The sequence below is a fragment of the Phymastichus coffea genome, unplaced genomic scaffold (assembly GCF_024137745.1).
Source record: "Phymastichus coffea isolate CEN01 unplaced genomic scaffold, Cenicafe_Pcof_1.1 PCOF00112, whole genome shotgun sequence".
Lineage (NCBI taxonomy): Eukaryota > Metazoa > Arthropoda > Insecta > Hymenoptera > Eulophidae > Phymastichus > Phymastichus coffea.
In genome coordinates, this window is record NW_026706923.1 from 670,228 (window position 1) to 696,425 (window position 26,198).

The 26,198-nt window shown below is 32.6% G+C and overlaps 2 protein-coding genes across 5 annotated transcripts; one reads left to right on the forward strand and one right to left on the reverse strand.

Annotated features, from left to right (window-relative positions):
* Positions 1 to 23,609, forward strand: LOC131670599 (uncharacterized). 4 transcript variants are annotated; one of them, XM_058946316.1, is made up of 13 exons: positions 10,398 to 10,498; positions 10,589 to 10,878; positions 10,969 to 11,223; positions 12,223 to 14,247; positions 14,522 to 15,292; positions 16,453 to 16,666; positions 17,033 to 17,458; positions 19,331 to 19,572; positions 21,945 to 21,996; positions 22,089 to 22,135; positions 23,021 to 23,195; positions 23,260 to 23,359; positions 23,427 to 23,609. In XM_058946316.1, exons 6-13 carry the CDS (start codon positions 16,462 to 16,464, stop codon positions 23,503 to 23,505), a joined length of 1,326 nt encoding a protein of 441 aa, XP_058802299.1. In that variant the 5' UTR covers positions 10,398 to 10,498; positions 10,589 to 10,878; positions 10,969 to 11,223; positions 12,223 to 14,247; positions 14,522 to 15,292; positions 16,453 to 16,461; the 3' UTR covers positions 23,506 to 23,609. The 4 variants fall into 4 exon arrangements, 2 of the variants coding, with proteins under 2 accessions (XP_058802299.1, XP_058802300.1); XM_058946317.1 differs by lacking the exons at positions 21,945 to 21,996; positions 22,089 to 22,135; XR_009302463.1 differs by lacking the exons at positions 16,453 to 16,666; positions 17,033 to 17,458; positions 19,331 to 19,572; ... (3 more) ...; positions 23,260 to 23,359; positions 23,427 to 23,609 and having other exon boundaries at positions 14,522 to 15,286.
* On the reverse strand, positions 4,571 to 5,809 carry LOC131670615 (ankyrin-2-like). Its single transcript, XM_058946336.1, has one exon. The coding sequence runs from the start codon at positions 5,807 to 5,809 to the stop codon at positions 4,571 to 4,573; it is 1,239 nt and encodes a 412-aa protein (XP_058802319.1).
* Positions 23,610 to 26,198: the final 2,589 nt, after the last annotated feature.

A 26,198-nucleotide genomic window follows, 5' to 3' on the forward strand; every position in this document is an offset into this window, starting at 1 on the left:
ATATAATAGATAGATAATAATAATAACAGATTATATAACAAATATATATATTTACATATTTAAAAAACGCATCTCATATTTACAAATTTTGGTGAGTTTTATTTATTTATATAATTTATATAAATGTGTGTGTATATATTTGTATATGTGTATACATATTTCTATTAATACGATTTATTACCTGATACATTAGATGTCGCCTTATAAATTTTTAATTTTTTAAATATGACGCAATAAATCTTTTAACTATTGGGTGTGTGCGTGCGTGGGTGTGCGTGCGCGCGCGCGCGTGCGTGCGTGCGTGCGTGCGTGTGTGTGTGTGTGTGTGTGTGTGTGTGTGTGTGTGTGTGTGTGTGTGTGTGTGTGTGTGTGTGTGTGTGTGTGTGTGTGTGTGTGTGTGTGTGTGTGTGTGTGTGTGTGTGTGTGTGTGTGTGTGTGTGTGTGTGTGTGTGTGTGTGTGTGTGTGTGTGTGTGTGTGTGTGTGTGTGTGTGTGTGTGTGTGTGTGTGTGTGTGTGTGTGTGTGTGTGTGTGTGTGTGTGTGTGTGTGTGTGTGTGTGTGTGTGTGTGTGTGTGTGTGTGTGTGTGTGTGTGTGTGTGTGTGTGTGTGTGTGTGTGTGTGTGTGTGTGTGTGTGTGTGTGTGTGTGTGTGTGTCAATAGAGTTCAGTCCCCATTCAGTGATGAAAAAGTGTAGAGATCAAAAATATTGATATTGGTGCACTTAACAAGTCTATATACTTTATTTCGTCTCAACTTCAAAATTGAGAGAGTTGATTTTTGACGTTAATGGCTGCATAGAGAAATCATACAAAACTTTGAATTCCAACGTCTTGCATAAAAGATATGAGGTTGGGATTTCCCTCCTCTCTCTATCTCTATTTCTCTCTCTCTCTCTTTTATGCAAGACGTTGTAATTCAAAGTTTTGTATGATTTTTCTATGTGGCTTTTAACGTCAAAAATCAACTCTCTCAATTTTGAAGTTGAGACAAAATAAAGTACATAGACTTGTTAAGTACACCAATATCAATATTTTTGATCTCTACACTTAATTCAGAAGAATATTTTAATAAAATCACTGTTAATCTATTGCAATTCACGGGGTCGTAATTAATGCAAAGAAAATCTCAACAATACAAACAATTGAACAATCGTAGTTCAATGTTTATGTGAAAAAAATGATTATCAGTAACCCAAAATTGTTCAGGCCTAAGCTGACAGTTGACTATTTGTTTTTCTTTTATACGGTTTCAATTAAGGGGGCTCCAGCGACTACCACCGAAATCAAAGGCACAACCGAACAATAAACTTTTTTATCAACTGCTACAATAATGTTACAACGGTTTTCAAAGCAACGTATTATCGAATAATGCAATTTCCAAACATATAAAATATTGTATTATGACGTATAGAGTAATAACTGCGAGTTTGTTTAACGTACATAACCTAGAAAGTGGTCATTTTCAGTGGTTTTCTGAAATTATCTCAAAGTTTTCCACGGCTACCCATATTTTTCAACGTAACATCTGAAAGTTCGAGCTTTTATCTATAAGAATGTTGGTTTTATGTTTCGCAACTCTTTGAATACGATTCATGAATAATCAAATTGTAACACAATTTCGCGTCTTTCCATAAGAGCCTGTGTAAAAGTCGCAAACTTTAAGACGAAATATCTCAAAAATTTCAACGGCTACCCTAGTAAATAATTATACCGTTGGATTCAGCGCATCGTCGTCTATTAAAAACACTATAGTTTACTTTGAAACTTTTCAACACCCTCCCACGCTGGAGCCTCCTTAAATAAGCCAATTATCGAGAACATCTAGGCTTTCCAGACTTGAACTCTACATTATAAAATGACTTTATATTAGATAAATTAAATTTTTAATTCTTAATTGAACAAATAGTACGTGAAAACAATTTGAATTAAAGAACAAAAATAAGGTAAAAATATTCAACTATTTTTCATGCCATGCTAAACTCTACAGATATATAAGTCTTGAAAACATTTCCTCCTCTTTATTTGTCTTTTAGAATAACTTGAAGCCTTGATAGTTTAGAAAATATTCGATCATGCAAATTTAACGGAGGTACGTATTGTAACTTTTAAAATGATCTGAGAAAGTGCATAGGGCTGAAAAATTGATATGTATGTACATATAGTTATATGTTTATGGTTTACGTTTCAATTACTCATGAAGTCAATATTGTCGTATAAGTAATGTTTGATTTGAACTACGCATTATTAAATAATTATTCTCGAAGAAATAAATTGACCATGGAAATAACGAAGGTAATTAAGAACTGTCCACAATTAACTTAATAAAAAAAACATAAAGAATAAATTATAAAAGACTAAAAATTGTGTACGAATATTCACTATTTATTTTTTATTAATTGCTAAGCTCTCCATAATAATATCAGGCTTAATGATATTTGCATTATTTAGATCATTTATGCATATCGAAATAAAATTATTTGTAAACAGATTCGAAATCGACAACGAACAAAATATTTCCTAACTCGATATTTTTGTGGAGAGTTTAATATTCAATGATAAAATAAAAGGTGATTATTTGCACATAATTATTATTCTGAAATAAATTATTTTTTATATACTTCTTATTAAATTCAGCGTGAACAGTTCTTAGTTTTCTCGATCTTGACCAATTTTGATTTATGCCATGTTGACAAATTTGATTATATATAAAGAGTTCAAATCTGATGAGTTTAGACAATACCTTTTAAAAATAAAATGTATTTTTACAGGGTCTAAAATCGAAAGGCTTTTAGAAAAGGCTCATTTTTACTGGTTCTTTCTTAAAAGTCTTTTGATTTTGGACTTTGTCAAAAGGTATCATGCTCTAAAAGTACTTAATTTGCGGCAGGTCAGACTCTGTGCAGTGCGGCAGGTTCGACTGGGTTGTGAAATCCGAAAAAATTTTGTTTAAAAAAACCAAAAAACTACTTTTCATATTTTTTTTTTATAAATTCGTTGTTTCAGAATGGTTTCCAACCTGTAACCCGCTTGCAACCTCAATAATCGATGGAATAAATTTCTTAGCTTTTATAATACACGGTTCAGGGAACAATTTTTTTTCTTAGTATACTCAAAATGGCGCATTGATACACAATTTGTGCTAAGACATTGGTTAATTTTTTTCGCAAAAACTGTCAATATTTATAGATAGTGGAAAAGAAGAAAAAGTTCTTAGAACTACTGAAAGAATACTTAAGGATTTTTGCAGAACGTTTTAAATATTTAAAAAATTTTGGTAGTTATCAATTTCTGCCCAATTGAAAAATTGCTTGAAATATTCTAAAAACATTTGAGTGGATACTCTGTTTGATCCTAAGAATTTCCATTTTTTTCTAGCAATTGTCTTATCGTGAACATTTGATCGCTTGTAGATCGATTTCGGCGGAATCCACACTGGTAATCTCCAATAATTTCCTCAGCATAAGGGGTTAATGTAGCTGATATGACATTGGGTAAGATTTTATAGCATGCAGGGACAACTGAAATTTCCCGATAGTTGATACAGTCAGTTTTATCTTCTTTTTTGTAAATTGGTATAATGATAGAAGTATTCAATTCTTTCGGTAAGTGTTCTGTTCTCCAGATAGCGCGTATTCATTTGCAAATATGTTCTGTGAGGGAAGGGCCCCCGTTCTTTATCAGCTTAGACTGCAAGTTGTCGATACTAGCGGCTTTATTATTTTTCAGTTTCTTTATCGCTGATTCTATTTCGCCAACACTAGGTTCATCTACTTGGAGGTTGAAAGTGTGAATTTCGCCAAAGTTTCCTTCAACTGGGGTTTTGCGTACGTTCAGCAACTTGTCAAAATAATTTTTCCATAGATTTAGGCTTTCGGTCGCGTCTGCAACTAAATTATCATTTTCATTCCTCATTACTTTTGTTCTACTTTGGAAACCTTTTCTCATAGAATTGATTCCCCGGCACATCTCGCGTGGATTATTTTCTTTCCTATGTGCTTCTATATCGAATATTTTATTCTTTTCCCACTCCCTCTTTTTACGTCTATCTGTGCTTTTCCTAATGAATTGAAATTTAAAAAAAATGGAAAAACAGCTTCTTATTATACGTTACATTTCCTAAAAGAAAAGTCAATAAAAAAAATCGATTTTTTTTCATCAAAATCAGTGTCTAACCCTTTCAAACGTTTGGCTTGGCCTTCGTGCAATTTCCAAATTTATTTTTGCATTTACGTTCGAATCAAAGTTTGCTTTCGTACCTCCTATTCTCATAGCACATCAATCTTCACGCCATGCTTTGCAATTTTATCAGCTCTTACTGACAATATAGTCCCAACATACCGGTCTCCAGGTAATATTGATTCTGTTTGGTTAGATATGAGGTTGATTTAAATAAATACACTGTTTTACATATTCGTAAAACTCCGTCGAGTGATCGCCTTTATTTAACTATAATAGAAATACGTGTAAGCGCGAGCGCGGTCCGAACTGGAATAAATATCGGCAGCGGCGCCGCGGAGATCGTCGCGAGCGTGAAGGTCTGGTGGTGGGAGAGAACGAGAATAGGGAGAGCACTTATCGTCCGGTGCGCCACCTCTCTGCTGACATGTTTCCGACTACCACCTTAACAATATGATCAAGTGACAGCCCGTCTTTGTCGATGACATCCTCTGTGGCGCGGTAATACTTCAGAAGTAAAATAGTTGATTCGATTTTGTTGAGGCGAAAGGCTAGATGGATTGCTGTGCGGCCGTGAGCGTCTTGAATGGAAACATTCGCCTGGCAATTGAGACACAATTGGATCATGTGGGTGTCAGTGTATCTGGATGTGAGAACTGCAAAGTGAAGAGACGTAAAACCTACCCAAAATGGTGGATTTTCAAGCACTTGTACATTGATGTCATCTACAGCTACTTCAAGATAAAAACGAAATTGTACTGGTTCTGCACACATGGCATCAATCAATTTAATCAATTTAATTTTGTCATTGATAAATTTTGAATCGAGCCTCTCTGATTTTAATCTCAAGATTTTTAACAGGTCCTGGGGTTTGCACTTTTCACAATAAATGTCTAATGGGGTGAAGCCTTTTGCATTTTTCATTTCAATTGATGCTCCCTTTTGCACAAGCATTTGAAAGATTTTCATGTTACAATGAGCAGCAAAATGAAGACCTGTATAACCAGGCCATACTGGAGAGTCAAACAGAACACAACGATTAATGTCTGTCACTTGCTCTATAAGATCTTCAGCTACTGTAGATTCTCGCATTATGCATGCACTATGGAACTGAGAAAAACCCACGTTATCTATACCATTGTCTGGTAGCAACAGATTGGTTGCGTTATCCATCAAATCAATTTTGTCCAAAACCACTGTGGTGGCATCTATTTCGCTGTATCTCAAAGAATCACATGAATTAATTTTTTGTTGTACAAAAATATGGAAAGCTGTTCTGCCTTGAGCATTTTTTACATTTATATCTATATCATTCTTTAAAAGCAGTTTTATTGTCTCAATGCTACAACCCTCAGAAGCGAAGTGTAAAGAGCTGTAGCCTGGAAATCTAGGCGAGTCCATTTTCACAATTAGACGCACAGATGCTGCATTTTCCAGAAAGAACTGCACTGCTTGGGTATTGTTGACCATGCACGTAATGTGAAAGTGGGTAATACCATTGTTGTTACAAGGATTACTTGAATTTGCTAATTTTAAATGGGCTGATAATGCATAATTTATCAGTTCAATTCTGCTATTATCAGCTGTGCACTCAAAAAGGTAGTGAAGCACTGTACATTCATGCGCATTTTGCATCGTGAAATCAGCTCTATTGTCTATTAAGATTTTGAATGCCTCAACATCTCTCTTGATTGCTGCAATGTAGAATTGTGTAGTCTGTTATGTCAGGCTGAGAGAAGTCTTGGAAAACATTGGTTAGAATTACTTGATTTACAGTATCCTCCTTATCCAATATATTTTTCATCATATTTGCCTTGTAAGGATAATTCTTAGTTGTACGTTGAAGAAACAATTACAACATTGATTTATCTTTGAAATATCCGAAAAACTGATGTTTTTACATATTTTTATGGGAATGAAAAGAAATTTTCGACGAAATAAAAAAATGTGCTACAGTCATTGCATTACGATAGATTTTAGCTTCCTTTGCACAATATATCAAATGTATCAATTGAATTAAGTAGTTTTAATGAATAATTAAAAGATATGAATACAAGGGCTTACAACTATTCGGCACTCAGCCGTCGAGTCCTACACGCATCCGACCTTTGTCGCGTCTCAGACCTCTCTGACCCACGCCAACGGCCCAACTCGCTTGAGTCTCGAGGGAGGGGGGATAACTCGCGCTTCTCGGCCAAATGCCTTCGCATCCCGACTACCCTCTCTTGGCTTGATTCGCTCGCACGCTCTATCAGCGCAATTCGGAATCGTCCCTGGAACTGTATCGTTCTCTCTCGCCCGCCGGTCGTACACACACGCACGCACACTTGTTCTATACGTGTAAATCGCTAACATTTGTTTATTGCCGTGTAGAAATCATTCTACTGAAGATATCGATGTAGGACTTTTTTCAGCTGAAAGTATTCTATATAAGCTTTCATTTTCTTTGTTATAAGTTCCAGAATAATCATTGTACACCTAATATGGACACAACAAAGACCAAGCTCTATTTTTCAAAAAATGGGGCTTTGCCACGCCTTTCTGAACGCCAGAGTGGACAAAAATCGTTTTGTGAGAGCTCATTTTTTTTTGTTATGAATCGGACTAGAGAATGAGCAGAGCACTTTTATAAAAAAGATAATTCTTCCTATTTTTTTGAGCCAATATATGAAATTTTAATTTTTCAAAAAAATTTTTTTTGCAAATTATCCTCAAAAAATGGGAAGAATTATCTTTTTTAGAAAAGTGCTCCGCTCATTCTGTAGTCCGGTTCATAACAAAAAAAAATGAGCTCTCACAAAACGATTTTTGTCCACTATGGCGTTCAGAAAGGCGTGGCAAAGCCCCATTTTTTGAAAAATAGAGCTTGGTCTTTATTGTGTCCATATTAGGTGTACAATGATTATTCTGGAACTTGTAGCAAAAAAATCAAAGCTTATATAGAATTCTTTCAGCTGAAAAAAGTCTTACATCGATATCTTTAGTAGAACGATTTCTACGCGGCAATAAACAAAGTGTCAATTTTTCACTACGAGACACCCTCTGGTCCCCTTAAAGTAACTTACGTTTCTTGAATGTTTATATCCAACGTTGAAGCATAAAAGCGTTATTGATTTTTTTTTTATTTAGTTGAATTGAACCAAATGCCAAGGAAGAGAAAAGGAGTCCCTCCAGAAAGCAACCGTCATATTAGAAGGTTATCTAAAAAAACAACTGAGTACGACCTTCAAAATATTGAATACCTTCGTTCTACATCTTCTATTCCAAATGCTAAGGCGGGTTGTAGTACCCCATGTAATGATCAAACATTTGAACCAGATATTTTAACAAGTGAATGTCCTGAAACCAGAGAAAATGATAGCGATGAATCTCACGAAAATTTGTTTAGTCAATTTTTCGCGCACAACAACTTCTCAACAAGCGCACTTGAAGTTCAGCCTGAATATGTTCTTTCAAGTGATGAGAATGACGATAACTATGACGATGGTGATGCCACCGACAGTGATACTAACTCATACTCTTCTTCTGATGCATATCGGTTTAGCAATAGTGATGCGGAATCCATTTCAGACGTACATTCGGATGATGGTTTTGATGTAACAATGCCAAATCCTACAACTAATGACGATGAAAATTTTCGGAAGGAAATAATTAAGTGGGCCAAGGATTGTCTAATTGAACATGATCATTTGAAATTATTATTAGCGATATTAAATAAGAATACTAGTACTCCGTTCCCTAAAGATCCGCGTACACTGTTAAAAACTCCAAAATCCACTAATATTATCGATATGGATAGTGGCGAGTATTGTCATCTAGGTGTTGAAAATGGAATTAAAAAAATTATCGAAGCTCGTCTTTTGCGTAAGGATGTTTTCGATACTGTAAAAGTGTCAATGAATATAGATGGGGCTCCACTTGTTGGCAGTTCATCTGAGAGAGGTCTGTGGATCATATCGATGAAAGATATTGAACTAGATACTGTATATGGAGTTGGCATCTATTGTGGTACTAAAAAGCCGAAAGATCATAATATATTTTTAAAAAATACTGTAGATGAATTAGAAAATTTAATAAGCAATGGATTTTCATATAATAATAAGCTATACAAAATAAGATTAGATAGACTTATTTTGGACGCTCCAGCTAAATCTTTCGTTTTATGTACTAAAGGTCACTCGGGTTACTATAGTTGTAGTAAATGTACTATTGAAGGTGTATATATTTCATCAGTTTGCTTTCCCACAGATAACATAGAAGAATTAAACAGATATTGCAACGATTTCTTGAGAAATGATGATGAATTTAATAGCATGCATTATATTGACAATTATCAACGTGGGGAAACGATTTTTCGACGGTTACGTTACTTTGGTCTTGTTTCAAATGTAGTTTTAGATGTCATGCACTTAGTGTATTTAGGTATAATGAAGCAGTTAATTAGACACTGGATTGGTGACAAAGAAAGAATAAGAAAAATATGTAGACTCAATATTAATAAGATTAACAAAATTTCAAAGAGACTGGAATATTTAAAGAACATGTTACCATTTGAATTTAATAGACGTTCAAGATCTTTGGACTACTGGAAAAAGTGGAAGGCAACTGAATTTAGACATTTTTTGCTGTATTTTGGTCCGTTTATACTCAAAGATGTACTTCATCCATCAGTATATGAAAATTTTTTAACACTTCATATAATTATGATAATACTCAGCAATCAAATATTGGTTCGTGATAAAAATAATATAAAATTATGTCAAACCTTAGCAATGAAATTTATTTTTGGATTTCAAACATTGTATGGGAAAAACAATGTTACTTACAATGTCCACAATATAGGACATTTATGCAAAGACGTCGAAAAATTTGGTACAGTTGAAAGCTTTAGCGCATTTCCATTCGAGAATTATATTTGTTCTATAAAGAAATATATAAGAAAAGGTGAGAAACCGTTGCAACAAATTTCTAGAAGGTTGTCTGAATATGAGTCAACAAGTAATTTAAAAAGTCAATATGCTTTTAAGAATAGTAAGTTTGATGTTGAAAAACTGACATCCAACGCTGTAATTGTCAATGACCACCCAAATGCATATTATTATAAAATTTTAAAATCAGACACGTTTCGAATTGATATCACAGATAGCAGAAATAGTTGGGTTATGTTAAATGATGGTATCATCATTAATGTTGTTAGTGTTTTCAAAACTAATAAGAATATATATATCACTGGAAAAAGATGTGAAATGAAGAAAGATTTATTTGTTGCGTCAGGAATTAAGAGCAGTTCACTAGGCATTAAAATTGTAAAGGAAACCAATAATTTAGGAGAATGGCCTTGTGATAAAATACATGCTAAAGTATTTAAAGTTCAATGTACTGAAGGATTGATCGTTTATCCACTACTTCATACGTTTCAATAACTAGTTGTAACAAAGATTGAAGTTTACCGAAGGGGTTGTCCTTGTTTTCACTTCATTCTCTGATACTGCTAGTCAATGCTTCATTTACAACGAGACAGAAATAGTTGCGTTATGTTTAATTATGGTACCGTCATTAATGTTGTTAGTATTTTCAAACCTAATAAGAATATATATATATGTATATCACTGGAAAAACATGTGAAATGAAGAAAGATTCATTTGTTGCTTCAGGAATTCAGAGCAGTTCACTAGGCATTAACATTGTAGAGGAAACCAATAATTTAGAAGAATGGCGTTGCGATAAAATACATGCTACAGTATTTACAGTTCAATGTCCTGAAGAATTGATCGTTTATCCACTACTTCATACGTTTCAATAACTAGTTGTAACAAAGATTGAAGTTTACCGAAGGGGTTGTCCTTGTTTTCACTTCATTCTCTGATACTGCTAGTCAATGCTTCATTTACAACGAGACAGAAATAGTTGCGTTATGTTTAATTATGGTACCGTCATTAATGTTGTTAGTATTTTCAAACCTAATAAGAATATATATATATGTATATCACTGGAAAAACATGTGAAATGAAGAAAGATTCATTTGTTGCTTCAGGAATTCAGAGCAGTTCACTAGGCATTAACATTGTAGAGGAAACCAATAATTTAGAAGAATGGCGTTGCGATAAAATACATGCTACAGTATTTACAGTTCAATGTCCTGAAGAATTGATCGTTTATCCACTACTTCATACGTTTCAATAACTAGTTGTAACAAAGATTGAAGTTTACCGAAGGGGTTGTCCTTGTTTTCACTTCATTCTCTGATACTGCTAGTCAATGCTTCATTTACAACGAGACAGAAATAGTTGCGTTATGTTTAATTATGGTACCGTCATTAATGTTGTTAGTATTTTCAAACCTAATAAGAATATATATATATGTATATCACTGGAAAAACATGTGAAATGAAGAAAGATTCATTTGTTGCTTCAGGAATTCAGAGCAGTTCACTAGGCATTAACATTGTAGAGGAAACCAATAATTTAGAAGAATGGCGTTGCGATAAAATACATGCTACAGTATTTACAGTTCAATGTCCTGAAGAATTGATCGTTTATCCACTACTTCATACGTTTCAATAACTAGTTGTAACAAAGATTGAAGTTTACCGAAGGGGTTGTCCTTGTTTTCACTTCATTCTCTGATACTGCTAGTCAATGCTTCATTTACAACGAGACAGAAATAGTTGCGTTATGTTTAATTATGGTACCGTCATTAATGTTGTTAGTATTTTCAAACCTAATAAGAATATATATATATGTATATCACTGGAAAAACATGTGAAATGAAGAAAGATTCATTTGTTGCGTCAGGAATTCAGAGCAGTTCACTAGGCATTAAAATTGTAGAGGAAACCAATAATTTAGAAGAATGGCGTTGCGATAAAATACATGCTAAAGTATTTACAGTTCAATGTCCTGAAGAATTGATCGTTTATCCACTACTTCATACGTTTCAATAACTAGTTGTAACAAAGATTGAAGTTTACCGAAGGGGTTGTCCTTGTTTTCACTTCATTCTCTGATACTGCTAGTCAATCTAGTCAATGCTTCATTTACAAGTCTTAGGTAAATATTTTCATTCTCGACCGACACTACACTGATAATCTAAGAGCTACCCCCCCAATGTGGTGTCATAAGATACCGTTTTTTTATGTGGTAGATCTTTCTCTGCCGATACTAATGCACCGTGTTCTTGTCGGCAGGTAGTTGGGGCATACAAAAGTTATGAATTTTCAAAGAATTTTTTTTTTTTTTTTTTTCATAATGATGCGATAACATATAAGTATGCCCTTTCGCATATCGATTTTAAATCGCAAGAATAGCTTAAATTCAAAAGGGCATACGTTTTCATCAGTGCATATCCTCGTGGAATAGCCACAAATAGTGGGTCGTGCGACTTGCGGTTCGTTGTTAATTCTCTAATTCTAAGATGTAATTTGTTTCTTGATATAGGTGTCATAAATTAATTGGAAGTGTATATTTCATCAAATTTCATTTCTCGTGAGATAATATTTTGATTATAGTTCGTTACTTTTGCATGCGTCACGGTTAAAAATATGGGTCCAATAATGTATTGAATTAATAGTTTGATTGATTGTTTGATAAATAAATATAGAATGTCGAATTCCTTTTGAATTTCAAAATATATCCAAAATTTTTACTTGAATAGCACGTGAATGAGTCAAAAAATAATCGCGCGAAGCGCGGCTTTCGTCGCTAGTAATTGTTTGGAAAATCCATAACTTTTATATGCCCCACGTACCTGCCGATAGCAAGGATAATTTAGCATCGGCAGAAAAAGATCTACCGCACATAAAAAAATGGTGTGTATATCTTGACATCACATTTTGTTGGGTAGCTCTTGGACTATTTGTATTATCTCGGTAATTAATCTCTATGGGAGGTTAGTGAACAAAAAAAAATCGAAGCGAAGCAACTTTTCCAATACCAATACCGGCTTAGAGCTTTCTTTCCCTTCGAATTAAATAAAAAAAATATTTTTATATTTCATAAAAACATTCAAAAATACTTACAATATATTTTACATTTCTGTTAACAATTCAGGAACAAAAACATGGAAGAATTTGAACGCTTATACCAGTCACTAAGAAATTACAGGAATAACTTACCAAAAACTCAATGCAAGGAACGTAGTCGATGTATTATGGTAGAACTGTTATTGGATGAATATAAAGAATATTTTACAAAAAGATATGAAACTCATTGTAGAAGTATGAACAGACGAATTATACGTTATGTAAATAGGGGTAATACCTTCAGAGAGCCAACATCAACTCCATTCCCAGTACTTTTTGTTGAAGATCACGTAGCACAACATTTTTTCATTTACAATATACACAAACGAATGAATAAGTGTGATTTGATAAAAATGTTATCGGATCATTCAATTAACGATGTTTCAATATCTATGTTTCGCTACTCGTTCGCAAAAGGATGTATGGCACGTATCTATTGCCACAATATGGAGACGGCTTGCCGTTTACAGGTAAAAGCCTTGATGAACAAGTTAGAGTGGAGTTTTTATAGCCAAAAAAAGTCAGTTGAAGTGGTTGGTTACGCTCGTGTTCGATTAGAATCTCAACAGCCTCATGAAAATATAAATATACAAGATTTATGCAATAACGATGAAATTATAACAGAAGAAACAAATAATTCCATATTATATGAAGGATTAATGAAAAATTTCGATATACTGTTCATTTTATCAAAGATCTTGTCATCTGTGGATTTCATACACTTTTACGAAGCTTTAAATCAGCCAGAAAAATTAATATTTAAGCGTATAAATGTGTCGTTGCACTTTGATTCTACATGGTTTGTGTACAAGTTCCAAGATGGTTTGAAAAAAATGCTTCAACATTCTAAAACGTTTAGATTTTCTAGTATATCAATTAGCCTATTATCAAATGTTGGTCCTCACATCGTAACAGCACTTTTGAAAAATCAGATTACGCTCGCTAAATCTAGAGGTAAACACGGAAAACTTCATTTGGATATCATTGATCTGTCCGGAGTTGATGCAACTAAAGAAATATTTACAATTTTAAGTGAATATTTTGAGATAAATACTCTGCGCATTTTAAAAGTTCGTGACAATTTGGAAAATGACTACAATATGTGTAATTTGAAACATTTGTATTTGAATAGTCAAAAAACAAGACTCCGGTTCTTGGAAAAACCATGTACTAAAAGTCTCCAAACCTTGTCAATAGTTAACTGCAATTCAGTTCTTATTAAATATTTGGTAAATTTTCTGTCTTACGAAAAAAAAAATGAGAATCTCTTGAAAGCTCTTTATGTGCAAGATTCGCATTGTATGGATGATGAGCACAGCATAAATGATTTGGTGCCACTAATATTTTCGGCCGAAAATAATGTAGAAATATTTAACTTGAAATATAGCGTAGAAACTAATGAAAATATTCCACTTATGAGAATACAAGTTACAAACCGCTTAACTGAGCTTGATGTCTCTAACAACATATGTCTTAAAGAATTCGTGCAAGTAATGATTGATAATGCGCCATCATTGAGAAAACTTAATATCATTGGACTAGATTCAGACCGTCGTCTAAACTTTTCAGCGCTAACAAAATTAATATCCTTGGATATTAGTTACGATTCCGAATTAGAGAATTCCCTATTGACTTTGAATAGTCAATTACTGGAAAAAATATTGATTGTAAATAAACGTGGAAAGAAGAAAACGAAGGTAATGAGGCTACCATATTTAAAAAGCATTATTGTTCATGGTACAAGGTTCCGGTTGATAGCAGTTAAATGTCGAATCTCAGATTACTTTATGAAAGAAGTTCGTACATTATTGCTAGGGCGACGCTCGAAGGTAGATATTACAGATGATACATACACCCTTACAATCGAAGAAATTGAGGACACATCAAATCATTAATAAAAATGGATAATCGGATCTAAAACGTTAGTAGTGGTATGAGTATGAAGTTTGTGAAGGGGTCGTCCTTGTTTTTACTTCATTCTCTGCTCTACTACTAATTAATCAACTGAATTGATCCGAACCAGTCCACACCGACTCTCTTGATTTGCCAAGTGGTAAATACTTTTATTTTTTATGACACATTCATCCGGAACATAAGACGACCTAATTGTTGTAATAATAAAATGTTATGGTCTTCATTTAATTAATTTCATTTCTAACTAACGTTCTTTTCCATAGATTCTATTAAATTGATATTGTCTAAGAAAAGTGTCATTTTTCAACATGAGAATTATTATTGACGTATAAAAATCGTCCTAATAAAGGGATCGACCTGAAACATTTACTATCTAAGTTACTCGATAAAAGCCTTTGTTTGCTTTATTATAGGTCAGAAGATTCGCATTGTATGGATGATGAGCACAGCATAAATGATTTGGTGCCACTAATATTTTCGGCCAAAAACAATGTAGAAATATTTAACTTGAAATATAGCGTAGAAACTATTGAAAATATTCCACTTATGAGAATACAAGTTACAAACCACTTAACTGAGCTTGATGTCTCTAACAACATATGTCTTAAAGAATTCGTGCAAGTAATGATTGATAATGCGCCATCATTGAGAAAACTTAATATCATTGGACTAGATTCAGACCGTCGTCTAAACTTTTCAGCGCTAACAAAATTAATATCCTTGGATATTAGTTACGATTCCGAATTAGAGAATTCCCTATTGACTTTGAATAGTCAATTACTGGAAAAAATATTGATTGTAAATAAACGTGGAAAGAAGAAAACGAAGGTAATGAGGCTACCATATTTAAAAAGCATTATTGTTCATGGTACAAGGTTCCGGTTGATAGCAGTTAAATGTCGAATCTCAGATTACTTTATGAAAGAAGTTCGTACATTATTGCTAGGGCGACGCTCGAAGGTAGATATTACAGATGATACATACACCCTTACAATCGAAGAAATTGAGGACACATCAAATCATTAATAAAAATGGATAATCGGATCTAAAACGTTAGTAGTGGTATGAGTATGAAGTTTGTGAAGGGGTCGTCCTTGTTTTTACTTCATTCTCTGCTCTACTACTAATTAATCAACTGAATTGATCCGAACCAGTCCACACCGACTCTCTTGGTTTGCCAAGTGGTAAATACTTTTATTTTTTATGACACATTCATCCGGAACATAAGACGACCTAATTGTTGTAATAATAAAATGTTAGGGTCTTCATTTAATTAATTTCATTTCTAACTAACGTTCTTTTCCGTAGATTCTATCAAATTGATATTGTCTAAGAAAAGTGTCATTTTTCAACATGAGAATTATTATTGACGTATAAAAATCGTCCTAATAAAGGGATCGACCTGAAACATTTACTATCTAAGTTACTCGATAAAAGCCTTTGTTTGCTTTATTATAGGTCAGAAAATTCTAATTCTCCGTCCAATACAGCCACGATTTACGTATCACCTTATTTAGACAAAAAAATCTACTTTACCACTTTGGGTGTTAAAGTAATAAGGGGAAATCGTTTTTGTAGATTTTGCTCTTATTTGTTAAGATCTCTAATCTACAATGAGCGGAACAGTTATTTGAAAAAGTTGATTCTTAGATTATTTTGAGTCAGTTTGAAAGAAAATAATTTAGAAAATAAAATTTTTTTTTCATATGTACTTAAAAATAAAACATCAACTTTTAAAAATCGGCTCTGCTTATTCACAGAAACGATGTTAAGAAAAACAGTGAGCTCTCCAAAAATGATTATCGTTCACACTAACGCACAAAACGCGTGAGAAAGTTAATATTTTCAAAAAATAAGTGGCTATACGTACATAATGCCTGTATTAGGCGCATAAATAAAACTTTTCGACATAAAATAAAGTAAACGAAAGCTACTACCGAGTACTACAAGATAAAAAAAGGGAGGCCAATAACTTAATATGGCGACTTTTATACTTCAATAAGGAGCATGTCCCTGTTAGCCCTGTCAACAATAAAAAAATATTTCAATTCATTATTAATGCTTTTTTTCATACAAGTTGTAATGTTTATTAAAGCATACTGATATTGTTGTATAACTAAATGACCAGATTTTATCGGGATTTATTAGACAAAGTGATGAAATATCTTCTTTAAATTATTCAAAGTTTAATGAATGTTTGTCAATAATGCAATATAAAATATGAACCAACTGAAAATGAAAATTGTAAAATTTTCTATTCATCCATTACGTGTCATAAGTTGTACATCATTATTGATAATTATAATCGTTATAATCTTTATTCATTTAATTTTTGAACTTACAGAGTGCAAAGATGACTCGTAAATACGTAATAATCGTTGACGAAAAAAGTAACAAAATTATCATACCTAGTCGCTGGCTTTCTTATGATAGAAAATCCTACAGTTTTCCTCCAAATAACGTATCAACAGCCGATATTAAACAAGCTATAGTAGATGATACTGATCCCGATGAAAATTACGTTGAGAAACCTCTCCAAAAAGTAGTGAAATTCTGTTGTAAGGATTAATATATCTATACACACACACACACACACACACACACACACACACACACACACGCGCGCGCGCGCGCGCGCACGGATTATTTCACTTCAACTCGCGGAGTCAAAAACTTTTTTTTTTTTTTTAAACGCCAATGTGTGCTACAGGTATTCTGATGTGTATGTACTAAAAATCCTATTTTTATTTTAAAAATATGAAAAAATATATAAAATATATAGAAAATATATAAAATAAACATACTTAAAAGACCTATAGCATGAATTAACATTATACAATAAAATTTTGGACTCCAGGAGTTGAAGTGAAATCACTTTTGTGTGTGTGTGTGTGTATATATATATATATATTGAAATATTTCAGTGGACTACCCAACTGCGGTGGAAGAGAAAAATTTACATGGAATTGAAAATGTAACGGACCCAAGTGATGCTGAAAATTTGAAAAGAACTAGAAAACGACGGAACAAGAAACGTTTGTCAAATGATTATGTAATCCCGAAGAAACGCAATCCTCTTGAAGAAGTAAATTACAATAGTGAATCAAATGATACTGATGGAAACGATGATTCTTTGCAACAAGATCCTTTAGCTATAGAGAAGTCTCCTTCGTATGCTACGTTGAACTTGGAAGGAATATCAGCGCAGGTCAATGTATTACAACCGAACAAATCGTCAGTATCTAATGTTGCAACCAAACAAATATCTTGTAATCAGTTTCAAGATTCAGATGTAGATGAAATTGAGGAGATGGGGAGGGAAACCGCACCAAGCTTACAAAAAATTTATGGTAATTAAATTTTCCTTAATATCAATCGTTAAAAAGTCTGTAGATTTCATATCAGCACTTGAATTTAACAGCTTATCGTGCTATCATCTTGGATTTTGTAATGGATAACACGAGTATATTTATGTATGGGTAGTTTTATGTAAAGTTAACGGATAAAATAGTATATTACGATACGTGGCCAGAAAGTTGGAGGCATCGCCTCGGGCGTCAAACCATACCGGCCAGGGTATCCAGCAATCTAGTCGAGTGTCGTATACTATTTTTCTTGTCGGCTGCTACTAGCCTATTCATCTATAGCGGCCGGTATCGAGTAGAAAACGTTTTTGATCCGTTAAGTTAACGTAAAATTATCTACATATATGTGCAAATCTCAGAAGTTGTTAATTTTTGGTCCCTCGCTTGTGTAGGAAAAACTAACATTTTTCCCATGTGCCAATAATTTTTTATTTCAAGTATAAAGCTCAAAGAAGTAGGTCGTATAAGTATAAAGTGAAATATTTGAAGTATTGTCGAATATAATAATCATAAAAGTAAAAAAAGATTGAAAAATAACATTTTAAATCTGTCACTCGAAAAAATTTTTATCTTGTCTATTTTATAACTAAGTGAACATTGAAAGTACAGTTTCATGGTTTGAGGTAATGAAAGAAGGACTAAAAACTAGTATTACTGTGAAGTTTCAAGACTGTGCCATCAAAATGGAGGATATGGCAACCTATAATACGACTGTCACTAATTACAAAAATTTCAAAATTTGGCGATTTCGATTCTGGAACCTTGAACATATTTTATACATGATATTTTATTACTAAAACTTGTTTTTCTCTTCAAGACAAGTCGTTCTAGCTTTTACAGAAGAGTGTGCTCACGATAATGAAAAAAATATACGACTATGTATAAAGCATACCATTTGTTTCCTGGAAAAAAAATTTATGATTTTTGAAGAGCACATCAACCTATTGAATTAAAAAAGGTTGATAATCTGTTCTGTATAAAAATGTTCCATAATAATTTCTACATTTTCTTTTTTTTTTCATCATTTTCATTAAAATCAAAAAGTTGTATATTTCATCCGATTCAGTTTTTACGTTCAAAATTGATTAAGATTTAAAAATTATGTTGATTATCATATCCACAAGGTTGAATGCACGTAAAAATGGGTATACGTTAATATTATTCCATTTTCCGTAAAATAAATAATTCAATAATTATATGCTACTTAATGAAAAAATCGCAGTCATTCATTTTTCAACAACTAGTTCTATTTATTACTTCCTGTATTACTTCCTGTTAGTAGGTTTTCTTTTTTTAACTATTAAAAAACAAAGTCATTTTTACGATTTTTTTAGGGTTTTTTATATGCTTATAAAGGAAACCAACATGATAGGGGCAAAAGTGTAACACATTTACATAAGGCTATCCCACAACCATGAAAATTCTTGAATAACTTCTTAATTTTGATTATCTACGTAATAAAGAATGAAATAATCTACTATAATTTTTTTTTGCGTGTAACTTTTTGAACATTTTTTAAAAACGAGGTACACCTACGAATTCTCGTTCCTGAAGCTTATCTTATAGCGAATAACCATAAAAAAAAAATGTGCCATCATTTTGGAAAAAAAAAATTTTTTTCATCAAATTGCAACAACTTGTGAGATTTTCCCATATGTATTCAAACTTTTAGGTTTAGTTTCGTAAATATTTTTAGGAATATTTTTTTTTTTTCGAAATCGCACGTTTTTAAAACATATAACTCATTTGATATTGGAGTTTCGTATTCATTATCCATCCTGTGTATAATGTATTCGTTAAATACTGATATGATAAATAGACGAAGTGTTTAATAAAACTTTTATTAATTTTACGTAGATATGCAGAAACTCATTCTTAGAAAAGTCAATTATCTTACCAAGAAGCAAGAAAGTAATGAAAAATTATTAAAAAATCAAAGAAGACAGTTTCAGGTTTCATCGAAACCTAATGTCCTTTCGCAAGATCATTTAAAAATGTTGAATGAACATTTTCCAATTGATGCAGATGTGAATAATGAAAAGAAAAAAATTGATAAAGTAGAAGCCCAATTACTACATAAAAAATTTGCAAAGGCTGTGGTGAGTATATGTGTGTGTGTGTGTATGTGTATGTATGTGAAATAGAAATTTCCGGATTCTAATTGCCTAATCATTATGTGTTATCGTCGGGATTAATTTTTCGTTATAAATATTGATTGGAAGAAAAATAATTCACAAGTATACAAATAATAGGTCATTTTCAGTTACAGAAGCGAGCTATAGTATTCCCGAAGGATTTTGGTGCGCTGAATCCAAATCTGGCCTCAGAATTATTCCATCACGTCCGGTTTTTAAGATATCCTAACCTAAGAGTGCAAAAAACACTGTTTTTTGACATATTTATGGTTATGTAGCATCGTAAATAAATTTTATCACAGAAAACTATTAAAAGCATCTTGAAATATAAATCTTCCCCTTTAAAATGCCGTTGAGTTTGCCCAAATATTTTTTTTTTCACCAAGATATCTCATATTGAAATTTTCATATTTATGAATTTCTCAAAATTCGAAAATCCACTAACCCATGAAGACCCAAGTGGATGATTTTCATTTACTCTTTTCAATTGATCTTTTGTCAGGAATAAAAGGATCTTTTGTTAGGAATTGATATTTCTGACGTACAATTGTCTGATCTTTCGTTCAAACTCGTGAATATCTTTTTTCAAAATTTTGGGAACCGCTATCTTGAACACCCAATCTTGAATTGAAAATTTTGAAATTCTAACTTCAGATTCATGATCAGCAACCCCAGAGACTCCCAAGTAATAATTTTCAAGTAAATTCACTGAACAGAAAAATTCCAGGAACAAACAGTTAATGGATTTTCGAATTTTGAGAAATTCATAAATATGAAAATTTCAAAATGAGATATCTTGGTGAAAAAACAAGATATTTGGGCAAATTCAACAGCATTTTAAAGGGGAAGATTTATATTTTAAGATGCTCTTAATAGTTTTCTGTGATAAAATTTATTTACGATGCTACATAACCATAAATATGTCAAAAAAACAGTGTTTTTTGCATTCTTAGGTTAGGATATCTTAAAAACCGGACGTGATGAAATAATTCTGAGGCCAGATTTGGATTAAGCGCACCAAAATCCTTCGGGAATACTAGAGCTCGCTTCTGTAATAAAATCTTGTATACCTGGTAATTGGTGAGTATAACGACGCCGTAAGGCAAGTGCAATGGTCCTCAAGGTCAAACTTAGTGCACGGTAATACAGGACGCCGATGAAGGCAACTATGCCTCATGGCCCGCATAGAGCGTAGGCAGATAACAACGCGAATAAATTGACTAGAGTCAATGGGTTGCAAGGGGAAAAAGGTAGAGGCAGGCGCGAATTATATTCATCGATATTTATGTTGTAACCTTAAAAGTGACCCCCTCACACCCCTTCCCAAGTACAATACACCTGTGTCAACGCTATTCTAATCGGCTTGTGTAGAATTTTTTCGTGCAGAATCTACAGGGCTCCTTCTAATCTTCAAAGCACTTTTCGATCTAGCCTTGAGTTCTTGCAACTATATGCACTCTTTATCGAACTTGGCGTGCTTTTTTTGGTCTTGGTGATTCAGTGTGCCTCCACTGGTACGATTGAGTCTTTGTTTCGACGCTATAACCATATAACCATGCTTCGTCACCTGTTATGACCCTTTTAAGGAAATCTGGATCGTCATTGACGTCATTCAACAGCACTTTAACGATGTTCATGCGACACTCTTTTTTGTCAAAATTTAGCAATTTCGGAACAAATTTCGCTGCCACACGTTTCATGCTCAAGTTATTGGTTATAATCGAATAGCACGAACCAATCGATATGCTTAGGTCTTCAGTATTTTCTCTAACGGTTATTCGGCGATTGGCCAATACTATTTTCTTCACCCCATTATTATTTTCGATTGTTGTTGACGTACTCGGGCGTCGGCACGCTCTTTGTCGTTTACATCTTCTCGGCCCTCTGAGAACATTTTGTACCAACGATATATATTACTTTGGTCTAAGGGAGCTTCGCCATATGGCGCAGTCAACATTCGACATGCTTCTGCGCACTTAATTTGGTATTTCACACAAAACTGAATACAGATTCTTTGATCCATTTTTTGGGATAGGTAAACTTCGCCAACGAGCCAAAACACATCAAAACTGCAAAACAGATGTCAAAAAACTAATTGAGCGCTCAAAATAGCCGACCTTGCCAGCATAAGTTAGGGACATGTGTACCAACATAACACCACAAAAAAAATCGAATATACGTAGTCCGCGGAAATTCTAAATTCGCGACACTTTGAAAAGACCAGCTCGTATGGTCCTGGCGCGTGTACCAACATAAGTAAATGGAAAAATCGATGATCGAATGTACGATAACCACAAAATTTAAAGTCACCTTAATTGGTTGAACATACATAGTAGATGCCGTGCAGCAGTGCAGCAACAGGAAGAGAGAAAACTTTATCGTTGAACGGTTCGATCTGTTTTGCATATTCCTACAGGATATCTCGAGATATGTAATAATAATAATAATAATTAATGACTCAATCATTGCATATGTCATAGGAATTTTGGATAAATGCTGCAATCAAGGAAATCAAATATTGCTCGACGTAAGTAGTTAAATATAGATTGCAGTGGTAGAAATTGTATTCATTAGTGTAACATTGGATATTTTCACTATCAGGTTTTCATAATACTTTGGCTACGACGATATAGTAACATACCTATCACTAATACAGATATAAGTACATCTCTTATATGAAAGACGTACATTTTTATTGACTAAAACCATAACTACGCAACTCAAAGATAATCTATAACTACCTAAACAATATACTCGATAAACATTCTTCTTGACAAATACCTTCTTACTATGTCCCGTAATTTATTTATTATAACTATTTTATTTGTAGATTAATTAAATTAGGTAAAATACTATATTTGTAATCGATGGTTCTGTTAAATGGTATTCCATTTTCTGTTGATTTCCGTTTATAGGGAAATGGTACCTTTTATTCGATTTGGAAAGGGAACATGAAAGTTTGCACGATGGGAAAATAAGTTAGCAAAGTAAAAAAAACTTTATCCTCTTTAGACTGTATTTATTTTGTGTGTTGAGATATGCAACAGATTTTTAACACATACTATTATAAATGATGATTAATTTATTTATGGGCATCATAACTAGAGTTCTATTTGTATTGACAAAATGTTTACACATTATTATATTTGTATTGGTGTGATCATACCTGCATGTTTATTTTTTTGACTTTTTGGTAATGGTTATTTCTAAGATTGTAACAATTTTTGTTCGGCATTGAAACGTCACCACATTCCATAGCATGATTCATCATTATTATATATTTGTCCGTATACATTTTATTCAATTTAATGTTACGATTTGATACTATGATTTAAATTTGCTTAACCATGTAAAGATAAAAATATACTAAATTAATCATATGTTTGTTGTCTTTTGTTGAACGAAATTTCAGGTAGAACATCTTCAAGGAGCTGGAGGTGTCAATGTACATGACTTGATATACAACATGGTACCAAAGCTGATCAACGATGAGGTTTTACAAAACTATAGTTTCTACGGGAGAAAATCCAGGGGTGAAGAAAAGAATAAATGTTTCTCGGAACTTTACATCTGCAAATGCATTTACAGTAAGTTTTTTTGTATATATAAATGTAACGTAATTTAAAATCTATAATTTATTATAATTTTTAGCGGCCTCAAAGTTATCATTCCCTAAGGCTACGGACGACGATATAAAGAAATCGCTATGTAGTTTCTTGGATCAAGCCTCCACTAGATTCAAACGTAGTCAGTAAGTATCAAAAAACAAAATTATAGGTGTGTATGAGTTATGAATATAATTTATATAATTGTTGTAGAAAATCTAACCGGAAGTCTGACTCATTTATATTGCCACTACAATTGGATGGAACAGATGATAAATCTGATCATGCGTAGAGAAGAAAAATGACATACTTTTTCACTAAATTATTTTTGACTTATTATATAAATTACAAACTGTAAAAATCTATAACTATTACTTATAATAAAAGCAAAGGTCATTTTGGTGGACCTCATAATTTTCATTTAATTGTTGTGTATGTGTACATATAAATAATTATTCCTAAACGTTACCCACTCCTACCAATTTTTCTTTTAACATAAATATTCTAAAAATCACTATTTTAGTATCATATATTTTAATTATCCTAGGTTTTTATATCGTAAATTTCTTAATTATTTCTAAATAACATTTATATGACTTTTCAACTAAAGCTTTAGAAATAATACGGAAAAAATGCTGCGATTTTCATTGCGAAATTGATTCAATATTTGTAAAAACATTTTTAAATTATACCATAAAATTATTAATTTGTCATTACAAAAAACATCGTATTAGGTGTAACGTAAATAAATATTTAAAAATAATATAATGAAAAAATAAATATTTTCTTAATAAAGTTGACGTAACCACTAATTTAGAATTATTAAATGTTTCCTATAACATTTCTTTTGTTTATACACATATATAACTAAAAGTCACGAAGACATTGCAAGGTATAGTATAAATATTTCTGATAGTCAATTCTATACTGCGTCTTGAAAATGTCTATAATATTGGAAACTTTTCATCAATGTGATTTTTCTGCAATATTTCTGTGATTTTGCTTGCACGAATATTAAAATATTTCAACTGAAATATTTCTAGAAAAATTTATAAACATTTATAGAAAAATTGTAGCAATTTTTATAGCAATATTTCTAAAAGACGTTGACGCAATTTCACTGAAAAATTTCTAACAATATTGCGAATACTTTACTTGCAATATTTCTGTGATTTTGCTTGCACGAATATTAAAATATTTCAACTAAAATATTTCAACTGAAATATTTCAATATTCGTGCAAGCAAAATTAAAGAAATATTGCAAGTAAAGTATTCGCAATATTGTTAGAAATTTTTCAGTGAAATTGCGTCAACGTCTTTCAGAAATATTGCAAATAAAATTGCTGCAATTTTTCTATAAATGTTTCAGAAAGATTACATGTAAACCTTGCAGAAATATTGCAAGTACGGTTGCTGCAATGTTTCTAGAAATATTTTAGAAAGATTGAATGAAAACTTTGCAGAAATATTGTCAGAAACATTGCAGGAATTTTTCTAAAAATATTTTAGAAACATTCCATGGGAACCAGCAGAAATATTGCAAGAAAAGTTGCTGCAATTTTTCTATAAATGTTTCAGAAAGATTACATGTAAACTTTGCAGAAATATTGCAAGTACGGTTGCTGCAATGTTTCTAGAAATATTTTAGAAAGATTGCATGAAAACCTTGCAGAAATATTGTCAGAAAAATTGCAGGAATTTTTCTAAAAATATTTTAGAAACATTCCATGGCAACCAGCAGAAATATTTGAAGAAAACTTGCTGCAACGTTTCCAAAAATATTTTATAAAGGTTGCATGGAAACCCACAGAAATATTGCAAGAAAAGTTGCTGCAATTTTTCTATAAATGTTTCAGAAACATTCCATGGGAACCAGCAGAAATATTGCAAGAAAAGTTGCTGCAATTTTTCTATAAATGTTTTAGAAAGATTACATGTAAACCTTGCAGAAATATTGCAAGTACGGTTGCTGCAATGTTTCTAGAAATATTTTAGAAAGATTGCATGAAAACCTTGCAGAAATATTGTCAGAAAAATTGCAGGAATTTTTCTAAAAATATTTTAGAAACATTCTATGGGAACCAGCAGAAATATTTGAAGAAAACTTGCTGCAATGTTTCCAGAAATATTTTATAAAGGTTGCATGGAAATCCACAGAAATATTACAAGAAAAGTTGCTGCAATGTTTCTAGAAATATTTTAGAAAGATTGCATGAAAACCTTGCAGAAATATTGCGAAAAAAGTTGCTACAACCTTTCCTGCAATATTGCTGCAGCAACAATTTCGCGGACATAGCAATATTTTAGAAATATTTCAGTGAAGGCTTGCAGAAATATTGCAAGAACGGTTGCTGCAATGTTTCTAGAAATATTTTAGGAAGATTGCATGAAAACCTTGCAGAAATATTGCGAAAAAAGTTGCTACAACCTTTCCTGCAATATTGCTGCAGCAACAATTTCGCGGACATAGCAATATTTTAGAAATATTTCAGTGAAGGCTTGCAGAAATATTGCAAGAACGGTTGCTGCAATGTTTCTAGAAATATTTTAGGAAGATTGCATGAAAACCTTGCAGAAATATTGCGAAAAAAGTTGCTACAACCTTTCCTGCAACATTGCTGCAGCCACAATTTCGCGGACATAGCAATATTTTAGAAATATTTCAATGCAAGCTTGCAGAAATGTTTCAAACCTTTCATGAAACATTGCAGCAATATTGCAGCAATATTGCATGCTGTGTGGGGGAACATAAACTCGTCTCCCGGCTTAGACGGCATAGACTATTTCACCTTGCAAAAGCTCCCGATTAAGTTCAAACTTACACTACTCGATATTTTCAACGAAATGTACAAGAATAGCGATTTTCCCACAGATTGGAAAAAGTCATATGTACACCTCATACCGAAGCCAGATAACAAAGGATATAGACCCATCGCTCTTACTTCCGCTCTATGTAAACTATTTGAAACCATGATTAAAAATAA

What these genes read in the sequence shown, in the direction of transcription:
- LOC131670615 (XM_058946336.1), bottom strand. Translation starts at nt 5,809, where the DNA reads ATGCAAAATGCGCATGAATGTACAGTGCTTCACTACCTTTTTGAGTGC.
- LOC131670599 (XM_058946316.1), top strand. Translation starts at nt 16,462, where the DNA reads ATGACTCGTAAATACGTAATAATCGTTGACGAAAAAAGTAACAAAATT. An exon ending in AAGCTTACAAAAAATTTATG is followed by an intron (nt 17,459 to 19,330) that starts GTAATTAAATTT and finishes AATTTTACGTAG; the next exon opens with ATATGCAGAAACTCATTCTT. An exon ending in ACTAGATTCAAACGTAGTCA is followed by an intron (nt 23,360 to 23,426) that starts GTAAGTATCAAA and finishes TAATTGTTGTAG; the next exon opens with AAAATCTAACCGGAAGTCTG.